Source organism: Rhinatrema bivittatum, chromosome 1, assembly GCF_901001135.1.
Source record: "Rhinatrema bivittatum chromosome 1, aRhiBiv1.1, whole genome shotgun sequence".
Classification (NCBI taxonomy): domain Eukaryota; kingdom Metazoa; phylum Chordata; class Amphibia; order Gymnophiona; family Rhinatrematidae; genus Rhinatrema; species Rhinatrema bivittatum.
Genome location: NC_042615.1, coordinates 367,735,666 through 367,757,257, shown reverse-complemented (window position 1 = coordinate 367,757,257; position 21,592 = coordinate 367,735,666). Strand labels below are relative to the sequence as shown.

Sequence of the window (21,592 nt, the reverse complement as noted above, 5' to 3'; positions counted from 1 at the left end):
TACTTTGAAGTACAAAAAAGCAGAATATAAAAAAATATGCATTTGGAAGCTTCTTTAGTTGCATATTGCATTGAGTGTTCAGTGGTTTATAATTATGTTCTTATGTTCTTAACTGGAAGCACATTGATGGGGAGGGGATGTTCAGAGTTTTCTCAATTTTACAGAACAGGTCTAGATCTTTAAATTAACAAGTATGGAACCTTACAGGATTAACAGGGAATTAGAATAGAACTCCCTACTGTAATCATGTGATTTTTTTTCATGCTTATTCATTGGGTAAGTTATAACAAGGTTTCTTTTTAAACACTGTGTCATTTTCTATTATTTAGAAATACATTACAGGAAGGGATGCTGAGAATGTCTTCCATTTCTCCACCAGATGAGACACAGAGTGCAGTTTATATTTTAGCAGACCTGCGCAACTGAAGCAGAATTTTGACATACGGCTGTGTCGAGTGCTGCCTGATAACAATACAAGGGAAGCTTTGTTTATTTCCATAAGTATATATTTAAGATTTCCACATGCTTTTGGGTGTAGTTTGAACAAAACTGAAAGAAAATGAGACTGTGATAATAATGTATGTGGCTTTCTCTGAAAGACATGTTTTCAGATTTTTCCCACTTTCATTGGCTAGTTTTTGTTTTTATCATTGTACTAGCCTTTGTACTATATAGAGACTGTTTCAGTACCTGTTCACTTAGAGATTCATTGCGACATATAATTTGACCAGGAGTGCCTAAACATTTGCATACATTTATAAGTGGGGCCTTAAAGCCACATTCTATTATCATATGATTTAATTACTTTTATTTACTAGGGATGTGCATTTGTTTGAAATGAATACATGAATGAGGCCTTTTACAATTCATCCTGAATTTTCAGGTATTTTTGTTTTTATATAGGGGAATCAGCAAACAAAGGACTCCTGGAGGTCCTCTGACCCCCATCCCAACTCAACACAAGCTCAAGGCCCGGGCCAGCCCAGCCTGACTCCATTACACTCCTCCTTGTGCAAGTCAAATTTTCTATGAAGTCTGGGTCTACCTGGCTGGGCTTAGCCAGGCCCAAACAGGGCCTCCTGGGCTCCTCTGACCCCATCCTTTCTCCTAAATAATTACTGGGGCCAGGAATATCCCCGAAACCCACTTACTCCTTCTGTTGGGGTCCAGCATGTTGTAAAGGTCAGAAATGCTCCCCAGTCACTCCTGAAATTAAATCTTGGGCCTGCACATTTCTGTTATTTACCAGGTACAAATTTAGGGGGGTCATTTATCAAATTGCTTTATGGCATTTTCACATGTGAAAAACACCTTAATGCATGTGAAAACACCATAATGCATGGTGTGATGCTAATTTGGAAAAGGGGGAGGACTTTGGGGCAGGATTTCTGACCTATTGGGCTGGCTTCACAATTTCTCACAATTTTAACATGGGAAATAACTACACCTTTTTCATTAAGCTGTGCAATATGGCTTTATCACACTTTGTGATGTTTTCGCAAATAGCCGTTTCAGGAGAGAGAGAGAGAGAGAGAGAGAGAGAGAGACTAGCTATAAGGCCCTTCTAGTACTTAGACTGAACGAAACATAAGATTCTTCACCCTACTTGTACATTTGTCCTCTTCCCCCGCATTTCCTTCTCCTCCTTACTTAAGCATATTTCCTCCCCCTATCTCCCCCTGCCCCCCTTTTTTGCCAGCATCTTTCCTTTTATTTTAAATATATGCTGTCTACCTTTGTAAAACAGTTCTAAGTTAAATTCTATCATTTGTTATACTTTCATATTATACTATACTTTCATCCCTTTATATTACTCAATATCTAATATGTATTGTTATATTTTTTATAATATTCTATACGTCCATACTTTTATATTATTTCATATCAAATAATGTTATCCTATGTTCCTTAAAGGTTTTTCAATTGTCACTCTTACGCGTACTATGTAAAGGTTGTGCCTACTTCCTGTGGCCTTCCGCCTGTTTTTTGTAAACCGGTACGATGTGCAAATGGCTATCGGTATATAAAAATGTTAAAATAAAAATAAATAAAAAAACACCTCTATGTGAGGCCCACCTAGTAACTGGAGGTGAGGTTTAAGTAGTAGTGTAGGGGTTAGGGGCCCCTTTGACATTCAGAGTGAGATGTACGAACAGAACAGTACATTCTTTTGAAGATTTGATGACCTTCGGCGTGAGGAAACTCACACAACAATGAGATTTGAACAATGTTCTCTCAACCTGTACAAATTTCATCGTTGTGTGAGTTTTCTCACTCCGAAGGTCATCAAATCTTCACAAGAGAGCACTGTTCTGTTCATATGTCTCACTCTGAATGTCAAAGGGGCCCCTAACCCCTACGCTACTACTTAAACCTCACCTCCAGTTACTAGGTGGGCATCATATAATACCTAAGTATAGCTAGGTGCTCTCTCTCTCTCGCTCTCTCTCTCTCTGTCTCTCCAGTGGTTGTAGGTAGGAATTGCAACAATTGTGGTACTCACTGCAAAGTGCAAAAAAGTTATCGCACTTTGTGGTAATACCTATGCGAAGCATTAAGATAGCACACTTTGCAATAAATAGGCTATTATCATAAAACACACCCCTTTTCCTATGGCATGCAATATTTACTGCATTTTGATAAATCTAGGCCTTAGATTGTAAGCCCTTTGGGGATAGGGAAATACCTATAGTACCTGAATGTAATCTGCTTTGAAGTGCTGAAAAAAATCTAAAAAAATAATTCAATAAATAAGCTTTGGTTGTAAATGTCTGGATGAATTGTGCTCCTTTTCTATAAATAATTCCCTGGAAATTTATCAGAACAAAAAGAATCTTATTTAGATGATTATCAATATAACATTCAAATATTTCAAATGGAGCCAATGTTTCTCCATTAGTAATGATGCATTATTGCAGGTGGATCATTTCAGCTGTAAGCAGAATTACAAACTTTATACTGTATCATTTCTGGTCACCACATCTCAAAAAAGATATAGCAGAATTAGAAAAGATTCAGAGAAGGGCGATCAAAGTGATAAAGGGGATGGAACAATTCCCTATGAGGAAGGGCTAAAGAGGTTATGATTCTTCAGCTTGGAGAAGAGACGGCGGAGAGGAGATATGACAGAGGTCTATAAAATAACAAATGGAATGGAACGAGTAAACATTAATCAGTTGTTTACGCTTTCAGAGAGTGCAAAGACTAGGGAACACACAATTAAGTTACTAGGTGATACATTTAAAACTAATAAGAGAAAATCTATATATATTTTTTTAATTTTTAATTTATCAATTTTCCAAAATACATCAAGAAAACAATCTTGTGTAGATAGATTTACAAACAAACATTTTTAATACATTAACTTCTCTTTCCTACGCAATACAATACAATCTGCTTTAAAGTCCTCGTCACTGGGGAGAAATCCATAACTCTACCTCAGGAATATATCTTTTAACATTTACAGAAACTACTGGTCCTATACAGGAGATCTTTATTACATCGGATCCTACTGTAGACTATTAGTGCTCAGCCTTCCAACACTGGGGAAGAAGTTATTATCTCTAATGAATAGAGATGTGTATCGTGTGATCGATCGTCTTAACGATCGATTTCGGCTGTGGGGGGAGGGAGTCGGATCGTCGCGGTTTTGTTTTTATAAATATCGTGTAAATCGTAAATCGGGGGAGGGCGGGAAAACCGGCACACTAAAACATCCCTAAAACCCACCCTGACCCTTTAAAATAAATCCCCCACCCTCCCGAACCCCCCCCCCCCAAAATGTCTTAAATTACCTGGGGTCCAGTGGGGGGGTCCCGTTGTGATCTTCCACTCTCGGGTGTCGGGCGCGTTGATAGAAAATGGCGCCGGCGCTACCTTTGCCCTGTCATATGACAGAGCAAAGGTAGTACCGGCGCCATTTTGGTTCCTGTTCCCCGACGTCACGAGCATAGGAGATCGCTCCCGGACCCCCGCTGGACCCCCAGGGACTTTTGACCAGCTTGGGGGGGCCTCCTGACCCCCACAAGACTTGCCAAAAGTCCAGCGGGGGTCCGGGAACGACCTCCTGCACTCAAATCGTGTTGCCGTACGGCCGGCGCCATTTTGCAAGGCGCCGGCCATATGGTCATATTGCCATACAGCAAAATGGCGCCGGCCGTATGGCAACACGATTCGAGTGCAGGAGGTCGTTCCCGGACCCCCGCTGGACTTTTGGCAAGTCTTGTGGGGGTCAGGAGGCCCCACCAAGCTGGCCAAAAGTCCCTGGGGGTCCAGCGGGGGTCCGGGAGCGATCTCCTATGCTCGTGACGTCGGGGAACAGGAACCAAAACGGCGCCGGTACTACCTTTGCTCTGTCATATGACAGGGCAAAGGTAGCGCCGGCGCCATTTTCTATCAACGCGCCCGACACCCGAGAGTGGAAGATCACAACGGGACCCCCCCACTGGACCCCAGGTAATTTAAGACATTTTTGGGGGGGGGGGTTCGGGAGGGTGGGGGATTTATTTTAAAGGGTCAGGGTGGGTTTTAGGGATGTTTTAGTGTGCCGGTTTTCCCGCCCTCCCCCTTCCCCCGATTTACGATTTTTGATGATAAATCGGGGGAATTCCTATTAAATATCGCCTCTAACGATTTTTGACGATTTAAAATATATCGGACAATATTTAAAATCGTCAAAAAAACGATTCACATCCCTACTAATGAATACTTTTTAAAGAAATTATCCAACTGCTCAGGATAATAAAAAATATATGAAACATTTTTATAATTTATGTAACATTTCCATGGGTATTTAATAGAGATGTGAATCATTTTTTGTGTTCATGTCTTTCTTCGTTTTTTGGCCGCTGCTGAAAATGTTGTTTTTTTGCGGTTCAGGGTTTTTTTTTCGCAAAAAATCGTTTTTGAGTTAGTGCGCGCTAACTCCCATTAGTGCACTCTAACTCCCCGTTAGTGCGCACTAACAAAAACTGTTAGATTTTGTTAGTTTTTGTTAGTGCGCACTAACGGGGAGTTACTGTGCACTAAATCCTGTTAGTGCGCACTAATCCAAAAAACAAATTTTTGTGAAAAAACGGGAAAATCCCAATCATTTTTTGGGGTCCCTGAAACATGCCGAATTGGAGAATTCCGTTGAAATTTTCCAGTTCAGAAAAAGCGAATGCACATCTCTAGTATTTAGGAATGTACATAGCTCCCATTTTTTGTACTTGAGGTCTCAATTTCAAAAATAATTTTCTTCTAAGCTGGGTACTTCTCACCAAATCTGGAAATATTCCTACTTTTAAACCCAGAAATAACTCAGTCCTGTTACGGAAGTATGATCTTAGAACCCAGTCTCTATCTGATTCAAGCAAAAACATCACAATAAGGGGCGGATTTTAAGAGCCCTGCTCGCCTAAATCCGTCCAAATCCGGGCGGATTTAGGCGAGCAGGGCCCTGCGTGCCGGTGAGCCTATTTTACATAGGCTCACTGGCGCGTGCAGACCCCGGGACTCGCGTAAGTCCCGGGGTTCTCCGAGGGGGGCGTGTCGGGGGCGGGCCCGGTCGTCGTGGCGTTTAGGGGGCGTGTCGGCAGCGTTTTGGGGGCAGGTCCAGGGGCATGGCCGCGCCCTCCGTACCCGCCCCCAGGTCGCGTCCCGGCGCACTAGCGGCCCGCTGGCGCGCGGGGATTTACGCCTCCCTCTGGGAGGCGTAAATCCCCCGACAAAGGTAAGGATGGGGTTTAGACAGAGCCGGGCGGGTGGGTTAGGTAGGGGAAGGGAGGGGAAGGTGAGGGGAGGGCAAAAGAAAGTTCCCTCCGAGGCCGCTCCGATTTCGGAGCGGCCTCGGAGGGAACGGAGGTAGGCTGCGCGGCTCGGCGCGCACCAGCTATACAGAATCCATAGCCTTGCGCGCGCCGATCCCGAATTTTAGCGGATACGTGCGGCTCCGCGCGTATCTACTAAAATCCAGCGTACTTTTGCTTGCGCCTGATGCGCCAGCAAAAGTAGGCCAAATCGCGCGGTTTGAAAATCTACCCCTAAGAGTGGCTGGCTTCACTTGCTCACTTTGAGTAGTTTCTAACAAATTTGTTATATCCAAAGCTGGGGTTTCCAATATAACTGGTATCACTGGGGTTAGAACTTGGTATTCTTTTTCTCCTCCCTTCTCAACTTTCTTAAAGGTTGGTATGTAATACACCTTAGATGTAGGAGGATTCGTTGCCTCTGGGATCTTCAATATCTGTAGGGTCACCATAAGGTCTCAGGGAAAATTAATTAACCCTATGTTTCTCCATTTTATTTGGTTTTCCATATTTTCTAAACGATTCATTAATATTGAATTTTCTTTTATGATATTGCATTGAAGATTTCTCATCTCCTTCAATTCCGTCTCAACCTTTCCATATTTATCTGTTTGCTTTTTCACATCTTCCTCTAGTTTCCCATTCTCTCCATGGTTGTATTTATCATTGAAGCCAAAGGGTTTATCTGATTAAAAAGGTTGTCGTTTACCGTTTGTACCTCTTCTCAGATCATTTCTCGAGAAAATGTATCAGGTTTTATTAATTCCTTCTTTTTAGGTAATGTTAAAAGTACTTTCCTTTCTGTTGAAGGCTGTATCATACAGCCTACAGAGTCTCCCAGGCTGGTCTCTTCCACGAGGTGTGGCATCTGTTGTTCCTCTCCATCGCCTTCATTGTGCAGTTACAACTCTCCAGCGGTTTCACTCTCGCTTCTGTGGTAGAGATTGCTCCCGTTTGCGTGTACCTCCCAAAAACCTGCCCCAAGCTCCCCCTGCGCGCGCCGAGCCTATGTTGAATAGACTTGTCAATGTGCGCAAGCCCTGGGACGTGCGTAAGTCCCGGGCCTTTTGCAGGTGTAACTTTTCAAACAAAGGTAGGGGGGTTTAGATAGGGCTGGGGGGGTGGATTAGATAGGGGAAGGTGCGGGGGGGGGGGGGGTGGGGGTGGAAGGAAAGTTCCCTCCAAGGCCGCTCCGATTTTGGAGTGGCCTCGGAGGGAACGGAGGCAGGCTGTGTGGCTCGGCGCGTGCAGGCTGCCGATTTTGCGCAGCCTTGCAAGCGCCGACCCCGGATTTTGAAAGATATGTGCGGCTACGCGTGTATGTATTAAAATCTGGCATACTCTTGTTTGCGCCGGTCGCGCAAACAAAAGCACGTGCGGGCATACTTTTTTAAAATCTGCCCCATAATTTGTATGGTGAGTTATAAGGGAAAATATCCTAACTCTACTTTGCACCCATTGTTGGCTGGGGGTAGTGGAGAATTGAAGCAGGGGGAGAGTGGGGACTGAGGATTGAGGATTGAGGGAGAAAGTAGCAACTGGGGGAATTAAAGAGGGAGTGGGAACTTGGGAATTGGGGGAATAGGGAAAATATTGGCTAGAGTTTGGGCAGTAGAATTGGGGAGAGTAGGAAAGAGTGATTGAAGATTGGGGGGACAGTGGGATCTGAGCGATTGGATGGGGGTTGTGTTGGGCTAGAAGACAGTTGTAAGAAGGATGGGGAGGAATCAGGAGGAGATGTTGAGGGGGTCAGGTAAGAAAGTGGAAAGCCTATATCCCAGTTACCCCTGTATTTTCAGTTTATCAAACTTTAGGAGGGGGTGGAAGGGGCTGTGTGGGTAGGAAGGATCTCTGGGCCCAGGCCCTGGATCTTTTAAGTATGTCGCAGTATCCCTGTCCCAGGTAGCTGTAAATTAAGGCTTATGGCACCATAGCCTAACATAGGCCTTTTCTGAATGAGATGAAAACCCAAAGAAGCAGGAAGGAACTGCTGAGCCAAAAGGAAAATTAAATACTATAATATATGTTGTGAACTTGAGGCGCTGACTGCTGAATCAAGATCATTCTACTAAGTGTAGAAATCTGTATAGAGTTCTAGCTGCTCCATGCTATTAATAAAAGAACAACCAAAGAAAAATAGCCAGGAAGCTTGAGCCATGGCACAAAAGAAAAAGCCCTCTTTTGAGGTAGAAACAAATAAACTTTACTGATAAGTGATAGAATCTAGAGAGCTCTATTGGTAAATATATTTGTAACCAGAGGCAGGGGCACAGCACATCATGTGGAGCTGCTTGCCTCTTTCACCTGTGAGCATATTCTGTTCTTTGCCAGTAGGTGTCAACATAAGAGCATCCTTTGCATGATGAATACCTCAAAGGAAGAACATAATCCAACCAGGCCTGTGACCTGCATTTCAACTACAATTACATAAAAACTATTTTGCTATTCAGCGTAAGAGATTTTTGCATTTTTATTTTAGGTGGGCTTGTAGTAAATGTGTCTGTTGAGTGAGGATAAGATTGCTAGGATATTTACTTGCTGTCATGGAATAGATGAAGTGACACTGTAGAAAATATGTTAGTATTAATCAAATCTCCTTCCTGCTCTTCCTCCTTCCTTCTGTCTCTGAAATTCTAATATGTCATATGGCATATCCTTTCTTCCATGGAATTACTGTCTTATTCTAATAGTCTATGTTGTGACAGATTGGTTTGTCACAAGGGTTTCCTGCACGTCCTAATTCAACAATGTCAAATTCTTCCCTTCATGTTAATGTATGCAGAGCCACAGTTGTGATGAATTGTTTTCAGAACTGGGAGGGTAAAGTAATAAGAGACTAAAGTATGTTTGTATATATATATATATATATATATATATATATATACACACACGCACACACACACAGTTTTTTTTTTTCTTGCTACATGCACAAACATTTTATAATTACAACCCTCTGGAGGCTGTAAAATGTAAAGTATTTTTTTTAGAACCTTCAGAGGAAAGCTCAGGGATGATTGCTTTACTTACTTCCTCCATGCTGATTAAAATAAATGTGTATTTATTTCTTCTGTAATACATAAGCATTATCAGAAAATTATACTTACTCCAAGGTCACCTGAGTCACAGTATCCATTGAGCCGTATCCGTTCTCTACAAACGCCTCCGCATACCTTCCCATCTTGATGGCTTCTAGCCACTCACTCACAGATCTGTAGGCTCCAGACCCAAGAGCATTATGCTCTACTAATAAATTTGATACCCTGAAATGATAACAATTTTAATCAAAAAAAAAAAGAAGAAAAAAATATAGAAAAGAGAGTGTAAAAAGGCAGAAAGACTTTCCAAATACTTTTCGTGTTCGGGTTCCATTGCTCTTTTTTACAGTAGAACAAATAGAGGGGCCGATGCAATACAGTGCGTTCAGCCGAGCGCACTGTTTAACCCACTGTCGGATGTAGGTTAAATAGGCGCTAATCCAACCCCTAATGCAATAAGGGGATTAGCGCCTATTTAACCTGCGTCGGACGCGGAGTGAATGTAATAGCGTTCATCACATTCAAATGCATTGAATGAGCCTATTACTCATTCACTCCTCATGCAAAAAGATAAATGTGCATCTCAGATGCACATTTATCACTCAGCTACTAACGCCTGCCTGGAGCAGGCGTTAATAGCTGAGCACACTGAAAAAAAAGAGCAGAAAAAACTGCTTTTCTGTACTTTTTAAAAAGTAAAAAAAAAAAAAAAAAAAGGATCTCTGCCGGCCACTTTGAAGACCGACGCCGATATGCTCGGTGTCGGTTTTCATAACCGGCCAGCTACAGTAATGAGTTTATCGGCATCGGTGTTCATAACTGGCAGACCGCCGGTAACCGCAAGGTCGCGTTAGCAAGGAGCGCTAAGGTCGCGCTAGCAACCCTAGTGCCTCCTTGCTAGCATGACCCCCTGATTTGCGTATTGCATGGCGCCCCCCTTGCGGATGCCATGCGTGTGTTAAGAAAGCCAGCGCTGAAAAGTCAGCGCCTGCTTTCCCTGAATAATATTGCATCGGTCCCAGAGTAAGCAGAAGAAAAAGATACCATATTAATTATTATTATTATTATTATTGTCATCACTGGTACTGCACAAAGCAGATATTGGCTTTTCTAGATTTTGCATACATTTAAACCGCCTTGTGGACCATATCTAGACCTTGCAGAACAGAGGTAAGCATGCATCTCAAGATAAACACAGCAGCTCTAGTCACACCATAATATGCAGATTAAAACAAAACTGACAATTTTGCTAGGCCTAAGAGACATTCAAAGTGAATGAGAAAGGCCACAAATGATACCATTCTTTTCTCCGTGTTGTAGGAATGTTAACTGATACCCCTGTAAATAGACAGATAATTTATTGCTCCTATTTAAACCTCCGGAGGTATAAGAACACATGCTAACAAGGGCTATTGGCAATGATCTTCCATAAGAGTCTGCAGGCTCTGACTGATGCTACCTCAATGCACACTGTAAGCTTTAAACATGTTAATCTGTAAATGTGAATATGCTTAACCTGCTTGACATTGATTCCTTGCTGATGTGTGCATTCTTGATTGCTTCTCACAATTTAAGAGTAGGTATGTACGCATGCTCCATTTTAAAACTGGATATAGATGCATTACTATTTGTTACGTTATTGCAATCACTATTACATTTTTTCTATTGGAAGGGCATTTTGTAATATTAACAGATATTTAGAATTCTGCTTGTGATTTGTGCTATTTATTCTTTTGCTCAGTTTTTGTTTGCTAGAATGAGAAGAAAATCTTAGTAGCAGCCAGATTTTATTATAAGACACAGTGCTATTCAGAAATGTGAAGAAAATGATTTTACTAAACTGCAAACACTACACAACTTGTAACTTTGTTATTGTGCTGTGCTGGCATATCAAAGGATCACAAAAGCCAGGCTTCAGTAATGGGACAGTCTTTGTCTCAGTTCTGCATTGCTTTCAATGACATGTTACAGAGAAGGTAATCTTATCCACTGGAAATCAGCTCTCTTGGGTATACAAAATTGTAGCAGATCAATTGAGTTGTTAACAGCCTGAAATGCTCAGAATGGCATTTAAAAGACAGCAATAACAGCACCTGGAGTAATCTGTATATGGTAAAATGCAAATAAAAATGCTAAACACTATATGCTTATTGTGAAACCTTATTTTTGTAATACAGATCTATGGAGACACTGTGACTAATGATGGCATTTCAAATTAGAAAATATTATTTAGAAACATACAATTTCAGTTTTACATCATGATAAATGCTAAAAAAAACCCCCAATTGTAATCCATTAAAAGTTTTCATTTAATTCACCCTGCCTTTCCAATTAATGTTCAAGACGGCTTACAGAAGTATTAGTAATTCAGTTACAATAAGACCCTGTCTCAAAGAACTTACAGCATAAATGGGTATCTGAGAAATTGGGAGATAAGGGTAATCTATGCGCAGAAAAACATGTTTTTATACATGTAAATTGTTCCTTCTAACATTGCACATAGTTTGTGCACTTAAAAGTATGCACATAGTTTTGCTCATACTTCTATGCACACAAAAAGTAGGCGTTCCAGGTGGCTTAATTGGGGAAAAGTTAGGATTTACATGTATACTTTTGATTTTAGAAAGTAAGAGGTAGATTTTAAAAGCCTTACACGCATCAAATCAGGGAGATACATGCATCTCTCGGGCTGGGGCGTGGCATGCATATTTTAAGAAGCATCCACGGATGCGTGCATCTCCTGGTATGCTCAGAAAAGAAAAAGTCTACAAAAGGGTGGGGTGTAGGCGTGGTCTGGGAAGGGCTTGGGCAATTTCGTGAATTTACATGGAAACCAGCGGATAGTATTTACGCCAGAGCTTTCCAAACTGTGGGTCGGGACCCCAAACGGGGTCACAAATCCTCCAGCTGGGGTCATGTGCCTCAAAGGGCAGCCCCCTCCAAGCATCATCCGCATCTGAAGTAGTGGAAAACAGCATGTGATCTTTGAGCTAGCATGCACTCTTGGGTCCTGAAATGGTCCCGCCCTCGCTTGAGTTTCCACATTAACAGGAAGCCATGTGTGAGGAGGGACTGTGGCCATTGCAGGGCCTGTGAGCTTTTACTGGCTCACAGATCCTGTGCTGACTTTCATTATTAATGCTGCTGCCAGCTGCAGTTCAACATCAGTCATTGGACCAGTCATTGGGGAAGAGTGGGCAGAGTGTACACAGGTCGGTGCTGGTTGTCACTTCTCTATCCTCTCCTATCACTGAACTTACCTAAGAGAAAAATGTTGCCCCTGTCATCAGCCTGCCCTCTCTTCCCACTAGCTGTCATCCACTTATCACCTGAGGGCCAAAGGAAAATGTTGCTGCTGATCCTCGTCAAGGGGATGTGTGGATGGTGGCTGTTTTGAAGGGAGGGATCAGATACAGGAAGGGTTTGAGGGTTGGATCAATGGGAGAGGTATTGGCTGTGTAAGGTGAGGGGGGGATGTAAGAGAGGAGCTAGGGGTAAGAGTATCAACTGGGGAGGTATGTGAGAAAAGAGAGAGGAAGGGGATGATAGATGATCAACTGGGGTTACAAAAACGGCTTGGAGGTGAGAGAAGTTCAGTGGGGAGGATGTAAAAAGCTGGAATGGGTGAGCGAGCGGCTAGGCTGGGAAGGGGAGAGGAACTGGAGGATGTAAGAGGGGATCAGCTGGAGGGGCAGAGGTTGAGAGGCTCTCTGGAGGGGGATGGAGGTTGAGAGAGGGGATCAGTTGGAGTGCAGGAATGGTGAGTGGAGGGACTGTTGGAGGCGAACTACACCCTCGCTAATTAGGTTTGGTTGTCTTCTGGGGTCGTGTGAATTTTCAAGTGCTAAAATGGGGTTACATTGGCTAAACGTTTGGGAAGCCCTGATTTACGCACACAAGTATGCTCTGGGGTCCCTACCACGTAACTTTACTTCTGCTGTAGATGGCATGTAAGTTATAAAACAAAGAAAATGAGGCTAGTCAATGGGGGTTTTAAGGGATGGGGAAGATAGGGTAAAAGAGAGGTTAGTTAGCTAGGGGATTATGAAGTCCTTTCCTGCAACTTGTCAAAGTGGGAATGAACTGGTTTAACTGGTAATTGTGTCGGCGCGTGTGTATATTAAAATCCCACCCACTTATGAGGTAGAAGCGGCACATGCACCATATAAAATGGGGTACACATTTACACACATCCAGCTGATTTTATAAGATGCATGTATATACATGCGCATATATGCGTGCACCTTTTATAAAATGGCTGCATCCATGGGTGCGAGGCAGCATGGGCGCGTTCATGTACACACGTGCGGCTGTTTTAAAGTTACCGCCCCTATGCATAAATTAATCCACAAAAGTCACATAATGCAAAGAACAGGTGTAACTTTGTGACAAGTTAATTTGTGCCTGCTAATTTTAATAATAACCCACTTAAAGCCTTGCCACTTTGAAAATTGGCGTAATTTATACATCTTGGAAAGGCGTTAAGATACGTGGGCTGTTATAAAATGACCCAAAGTGACTTGCCCAAGATCAATCCCTGGAGGAAGTGGAATGTGAACCCTGGTTCCCAGCCCATTGTCCTAACCACTAAGCCACTCCTTCTCCCACCTGGAGAAAAGAATGATTACTGTAGCATTTTTTAATTTTTTTCAGTCAGATAACTTTGCGTGTCCTTTTGAACCTGCCGCTTAATGGAAACACTGGCACCATTTCCATTGCAGCTACCCTGCATTCCTTCCCCTTCTTTGTGTTCCCTTTCTCTCCATACTCCAGCAGTCACAGTGACAATCCTTATTTTGGGCCCTCTGCCTGTATCTCTTTGAAATCCAGTAAGCATAAAACTTAAATCATGCCAATATGTATGGGTGTGATGCAATGTTGGGATTGCTGTCTTTACTTCTGGGACTCTAAATACTTCCTTCCACAGCATTCCCAGGTTCTCATGGTTTAATAAGTCAGAGCTGGTTTCCTACATGGCAATGCACAGTACTACACACTTTGCAGTTAAGTACTACACACTTTGCAGTTAAGTATGCCAACTTTGTAATATTTTAGTTACTTTGGAAACAAACACAAGTTGCCTGCAGTTTTGATGGGCTAGCAATATACCGGGCACCTGAACAATAAAAAAGGTTTTTAAGATAAAAAATAGGATAAGGGACAGTATTACTATTATTATGATTATTAATCCACTTTGAAGGGCTGAAAAGAGGAATATAAAAAGAATAAATAAATAGTTATGTATAGTAACATAGGCAATCATAACTGCCCAATCATCACCCCCTTCATAACGTCTAATCTGGTGTAATACACACTACCCAAAATAGGCAGAGAGCCAAAAGATCCCACACACAGATACAACTCGCAACAAAGTGGGGCTGTAATATAAATTTAACACCAACAAGCTACATAGAATAAAGATGTCAGCATTTCAGTGGGTGAATCTTCAAATAATGGAGATCACTCTGTTAATTCATTCATCCACCTTAAGTGAGATTGGCTCAATATCCTTCTCTTGTCTTTATAGAATTTATTTTATGTAAATTAAAAAGTGTGCAATCACACATAGGTATTAGCAATTTGCACTAATACCTATGCGAAGCACTAAGTTACCACAAAAACGTTTTTGCACTTTGAGATAAGTGCCAGAATTGTTGTATTTCCTACATACAACCACTGGGGGGACCATGTTTAGTAGGTCTAAGTTCCCAGACAGCCAGCCTGGCTGTCAGGGCCCTTCTAGGAGAGAGAGAGAGAGAGAGAGAAAAAGAGAGAGAGAGAAAACCTAGCCATAATACCCTCATCCTAGGTAGGTATTTAATATTTATATCTCTATAATAGGCCCACCTAGTAACTTGAGGTGAGGTTTAGGTATTAGTGTAGGGGTTAGGGGCCACTTTGACATTCAAAATGAGACGTACGAACAGAACAGTGCTCTCTTGTGAAGATTTGATGACCTTCGGAGTGAGGAAACTCACCCAAAGATGAGATTTGTGCAATGTTCTCTCCACCTAGCTTGATGGACTCTCTACCTGGGTAACATCAATAGCCTACTTGGTCACAAATTATGCCCCAAACCCCTCCCTTTTTTCTGATTTGCATCGCACCATGCGTTATGGTGCTTTTGCAGGCATTAAAGGTGTTTTTGCATGCATTAAAGGGGCTTAACGCATGCGAAAATGCCTTATAGCAATTTGATAAATGACCCTGGAAGTCAGCTATTCCAAAAATGCCACCCTCATGTTTCAATGCATATGCCTGTTATCCATGTTCCATCGGCAGGGGTCATCTACATCATTCAATGCCCATGCTTGAAGTTTTATATGGAGAAAACTCGGTGCATGATTAAGACTAGAATGATTGAACACTACTCATGCATTTCTTCACATTGTCTTGCAGCACCTTGGTATTGTGATGATTTTACTCGTGGCTTTGACGATCTGAGATTTTGTGTTATTGAACTAGTGAGTCCAGACGGTGAGGGGGAGATATCAATCGGAACAACATTGGATTTATATGTTGAATACTGTTAATCCTGCGGGTTTGAATGCAGAATTAGGTTTAAGTGTTTTCCTGTGATTATGATTGTGAAACACATATGATTGTTTATGCCATCAGCTGGGTATGGATCTCTCACTGATGCCATCAAGTCTTCAGCTGTTCCTATGATACAGGAGGCCCAGCCGTTTAATTCTCATCATCATGCTAGTAGCTGTTCCTTTGCCATTGATGCCACTATGTCATCAACTGATCCTATGTCACATAACATTTGGTATTTTAAGTGAGACATTTTCACAAGGTCTCCATTTTGACAGCTTTGAGACACTGAATTTGGATGAAAGAAGTATGATTTTTCAACCTCAGATACGTGACTTCAATATTTAAATGTTACTGAATACTTGTAAAACAGTTGTTTTTTTTTTATTTTTAGTCTTTTGACATCCATTTCTACCAACCTTTATTGAGATTCAGTTCTTCCCTTGAGGAAGCATATTGTTATGAAACACAACAGCTGTGTTGGGCTGAGATCAAAAGGATTACAAATGTCTAATGATGGTTGGATTTTTAGAATCACTAACTTAATTATTATGAACATTTATTGATTGCACACTTTTTAATTTGTATTAAAGAAATTCTAAAAAAAACAAGAGAAGGATATTCAGTCAATCTCACTTAAGGCAGATGAATGAATTGACTGGGTGGTTTCCATTATTTGACGGCACACTGGCTTGCTGACACCATTATTCTGAGTAGTTTGGTGGTTTTAAATTTATATTATGGCCCCACTTTTGTGTTGCAAGTAATACACGCTACACCATATTCGGTAAAAATAGGTCAAAGTTTTATAATATTACCATAACGATCTCTATTCTTAAGAAGGGTCATTTTCAAAAGCATTTCTGCCTGTAAAACAGTGTTATAGTAGCAGAAATGGTATTTTCTAAAAATGTCTGCGCAATGGGCCAGATATTCTTACCTACGCGTGGGAGTAGATTTGTGCACGCAACCCGGAGCGCACAAATCTACGCCTGATTTTATAACATGCACGCACTGCGGCATGCATGTTATAAAAGCCAGGAACAGCGTGCGCAAGGGGGTGCACACTTGTGCACCTTGCACACGCCGAGCCCTAGGGGAGCCCCGATGGCTTTCCCCGTTCCCTACGAGGCCGCTCTGAAATCGGAGCGGCCTCGGAGGGAACTTTCCTTATGCCCCCCCACCTTCCCCTCCCTTCCCCTATCTAACCTGCCCCCCAGCCCTACCTAAATCCCCCCACCTTAATTTTTTATTTACGCCTGCTTCTGAGTGCCGGCGCACGATCCCCGGGCCCAGCGGCAGTGGAGAGGCCTCTGGCCCCGCCCACTCCCCGCCCATTTTTTCAAGCCTCGGGACTTACACGTGCCCCGTGGCTTGCACGCGTCGCCGGGCCTATGCAAAATAGGCTCGGCGCATGTAACCCCCCCATGCGCATATATCCACCTGGATTTACGTGCGTAGGCTTTGAAAATCTGCCCCAATATATGGGCAAACTTATTTAAGTGTGCCCAGACTAAGGAGAGACATTTCTGTGGCTGGAGTTGGGCAAGGGACTGCATTTACATGATTACATTTGAATTTTCAAATTCAAATGTATGCACATATATTTTCCCAAAAAATGTCAATACACTAAATAGCAGTTGAGGGTAAATTTGGTGGGATAATTTGCAAAGTGGACTTATGTTTGTAAGTCTACTTTGAAAATTGGTGCAACTTATGCGCGTATTTGCTGGCTAACATATTCAAAATTTTACAGAATTACTCCCAACAGATACTTTATACTTGCTAGACTGCAAGCTCATTTTCAAAGAGAACCCCCTGCAGTTTCCCTTTGAAAATGCGACTTGCGCAGTCCATGCGTCCATCAGTATCAGGAGACTTTGCTCCTGCTTTTGTATGTTTCAGATCCAGGAGTAGAAGTACAGACTAAGGGTGAATTTCAAAACATTGCACACGTAAAAATGAGTATATATGTGCATAAATAGCATCTATATGTGTATTCTGTATTTTATTAAAGTCAAAAATACAAACGTATTTTCATTTTACGCAAACATTTACGTGTGTAAACAAAGGGGGCATTACCCGTGCCTTTTCACAAATCGCTCCTATTTTATGGAACATGCTTCCTTTTGAAATTCATTTAATTCATTTAATCGCTGATAAATGTTTTAGAAAGAGATTGAAAACCTTCATTTTTTTTAGGAATATTTAAATATGAAGTGTTAATGACTGTACTGCTTTTAAATATTTGTGTTATAATTGTATAAAACAATGCTGAGAACCGCTTTGTACAATAGAGTGGTAAGACTGTGCTATAGAAACTTTTAAAATAAATAAAATACAATTTCCAGGGCAGGGCCAACAGTTATGTTCTTCTGTCTTTTACAAGATGCTTGCCTGCATGTATTTGCCAACTTAACTGGCATATTTTTATACCTGCTTATTATTTGGCATAAGTGATATTAAATGTGTTTATTGTATTGTATTATATGGTACTGATACTCCTGCGCAGAATTCCCCCCTGTGCAGAATTTCTATATTCTACACAGAAAATCCAGTTTCTGTACAGAATTTGGAGCGGGCCTTGGCGTGCCATAAGTGGACCCCATCCCGCCGCAGCAAAGATGGAGCAGATTCCGCCATGCCATGAGCGGAGCCCATCCCAGTCTGGAAAAGAAAGAGTAAGTCCTGGCGTGCCACGTCACTGCAAAGAAGGGTGTGGCATGCCACATAGCGGTGAAGAGGAAGAAGGTCCCGGTACGTCACATGGCAGTGAAGAGGAAGAAGGCCCCAGAATGCCACATTGCTGTAAAGAGGAAGAAGGACTCGGCGTGCTGCATTGCGGCAAAGAGGGAGAAGGCCCTGGTGTGTGTATTGGGGTAAAGAGGAAGGTGCAAATCCCAGCATGCCTTCCAAGGCCCCATCCAGAAAAATGCCAGGGCCAGAATTCCCCCCGGTCCCCACTTACCCAGTCTGATGTGGATTCTTCACCTGCAAGGCCTAGGGCCAGGCTGAAGCTTTGGCCTTGCATAGGCTGAGGCTGCAGTAGGTCGCCATGTCTAGGCTGAAGCTGGGATCCAGGCCTGATGCATGGCCCGGAGGCTACGTCCTGACACCTGGATAACCGACGGATTAGGTAAGTGATTATTCCTGGTAGCGAATTGGGTCTTGGCCGAGATCCCGGCATTGTGCTCTGGTCTAGGCCTCAGGCTTTAATCATTGGCCCTTGCCATAGGTGAGGCCCTAGCTTTGAGTCTATGCCTAGGCCGAGGTGCCAGCATTGCGCTTGGGCATAGGCTGTGGTCCCTTCTTTTGGGCCTCAGCCTATGCCTTAGGTGAGGTCCTGGCCTTGGGTCTAGACCCTATGCATTTATTTCAAATGAATGCAATGTTTAAGGTTTGTTTCATTCAGGGGCCCTTGATTCATTTTGAGGGTACCAAATAAGATGAATTGCCCTTATTCATTGCATTTTTTAAATTCATTTGAAATGAATGCACATCCCTATTGATACATATGTAACAGAAAATGAGCCGCCACCACCACCACCCAGGTATAATATTCTGCATGTCATAGGATTAAACATATTAGAAGAATTTAAATCTTTCTAAAATAATGGATCTGATTGGTTTGTATTATTTACAATATCACAAATGACATTGTACATACAATATGAGGAGAATTGTCAAAGGGTTTTATATGCGTTAACCAGTGTTAATAGATCATCCGAAAACACCCCTCCCTACATATGGCTAATTAGCCACATTGAGAGGAGGTGTTCCCAGGGACATGTTTAGGTCAGGAAAGGAAACATGGAGATGTAAATGGAATTTCCAAATCTTCAAGTTTCAAACGCCCCTACCTCCCCACCTATGTTTAATCCAGCTAAGTTTTAGCAAAGTAATAACCTGACTTGGTTAAAATCAGAAGAGCAGGCTATATAAAACTCAGGAACTGTCGAACTAAATCCCAAACTTAACTGGACAAATCCCTTTGAATATTGACCTTGATGTCTTTCAAAATTCAGATCTGCCCATGCCAAATACTTGAAGAATGAGGATTCTTATTTGATTTCCGAGCCTGAATTCCGCACTAGTGTTCTATCAGCATACCTGGTAACCGTATGTCCACTGAAAATGTACATGCACTTTCAATCTGAAAACTGGTGCAAAGCCCATCAGTAATAAGAAATCACAGCCTTTGACCCAGTGAAGATCATTTCAAAATTTCCCACTGTGTGAATCTATAAAAGTATAGCAGGATGGCATATGTGAGTATTCCAAAAATTTCTAATCATAATGGTGCAGGGGAATTGGAGAATAGAAGCTTAATTCTATTTGAAAAAGAAAAAAAACCCAACTAAATTATTGTTTTTTGAACTGATACAAAGTGAAAGCTACTATCATTTCTACTTATGAAATACTGTGTGCATACAAAATAAAGAATTTGAGAATAATATATGCAAATGAGACATTACTGTGTCCACAGGAAATATGGTATGCAGCATCTTTCTATCTCCAGTGGGCCCGGAAAAGGCAAAAATTTAGGAAAAATGAAAGGATCAGTGTACGTGATAACTGTGTATCGACTGTGCAGCAGTCACCAAGATCTCATCATGCAGAACAGGTGATGAGTCTTTCCGCAGATTTTTGCACTCTTGTCAAGGTAAATATGATGATGTGGAAAAATCCCCACGGTGCTATTCCTCACAGTGATACTGCCAAACTTTCTAATTTCTCTTCAATAAGCTCAATAGATAAGCATTGTCTTTTTTTTTTTTTCAGGAAAACCTCAGAGATGGATGCCTTGTGCACAACCCCCCCCAGCTAATTCTCTTTGCTGATCAGGGAGAGCCAAAAAATACTCCCTGGTACTATCAGTATCTAACAAGATTGCTGACAGCACATAGGAGTGTTTTTGGCTCCCCTGAGCAGCAAAGAGAAACAGCTGTTTTTATGCACAAGCCGGCTCCATTCTGGGAAGAAGAGCCAGTACTTACCTACTCAGCCACCTGAAGAGAGATAAGAAAGTTTGGCAGCAGTGCTGTCAAGAACAGTACTGTGGGGAATTCCTGATATTATTCTGTCTATCTTCACAGGAGTAGAAAACCTCATAAAAAAACTTGCTGCTGATGCTGCATTGTGAGAACTTGGTGGTGGCTGCGCGGTCGAAATGCAGTGACTACGTACACTGATACAACACCAGTGTGTGATGTAGACTCCGGAAATAATTAAGAGTCAGCATTCTGCTAGTATTTGATAGGAGAAAAAGCTGTGTTTTGAAAAACATTGAAATCAATATTCAAAGCTGTTCGGCTAAATTCGGGATTTAGCTGGACACTTCTTGAGTTTTGCATATCATGTCCTGCTGAATGGTTACATTTTAACCAAGTAAGACTTTATTCAGCTAAAACTTAGATATAAAATAGGCAGGGAGGGGGTATTCTGGGGGAATGGCATACATTTACCCAGTTAGAGATGATATCCAGCATCAGCTAGGTACATTTAACCAGCTAACTTTCGGGCTGATACAGTACAGTGCGCTCCAACGGAGCGCACTGTTAACCCTCTATTGGATGCACGTTTTTGACGCGCTAGCATTATCCCTTATTCAGTAAGGGGCCAAAAACGCACGTCCAACCCCCCGAACCTAATAGCAAATGCATGTTGATGGCCTTATTAGGTATTCCCGCGCGATTCAGAAAACAAAATGTGCAGCCAAGCCGCACATTTTGCTTTCAGAAATTAGCGCCTACCCAAAGGTAGGCGCTAATTTCTTTGGGCACCGGGAAAGTGCACCCTCCGAAAGTTTCCAAAAGTAAAAAAAAAAAAAAAAAATTGAAGTCGGCCCGCGGCTGTCGGGTTGAAAACCGGACGCTCAATTTTGCCGGCGTCCGGTTTCTGAGCCCGTGGCTGTCAGCGGGCTTGAGAATCGATGCCGGCAAAATTGAGCATCGGCTGTCAAACCCGCTGACAGCTGCCGCTCCGGTCCAAAAGGAGGCGCTAGGGACGCACTAGTGTCCGTAGCGCCTCCTTTTGCCTGTTTTTACCACCGGGCCTAATTTGAATAGTGAATCGCGCGCACAGAAGAGTGGCCTGTGCGCACGCCGGGAGAGCGGACTTTACTGTATTAGCCCATTTGGTTGGGAAAATAGCAAGCCTATAGTTAGCCAGATAAGTTAAAAAAAAATCTAGCATGCTGAGCAGGTGCCTATTCCCCCATTCCCTGCCTCC

The 21,592-nt window shown here is 42.3% G+C and overlaps 1 protein-coding gene across 1 annotated transcript in view; it reads right to left on the bottom strand.

The window, feature by feature from the left end:
* EPHA5 (EPH receptor A5) overlaps positions 1-21,592 on the bottom strand; it is a 744,210-nt gene that overhangs the window by 15,424 nt on the left and 707,194 nt on the right. The window contains exon 16 of the mRNA XM_029600878.1: positions 8,894-9,049. Within this exon, the coding sequence (XP_029456738.1) occupies positions 8,894-9,049 (156 nt within the window). The remainder of the gene's footprint in view (positions 1-8,893; positions 9,050-21,592) is intronic.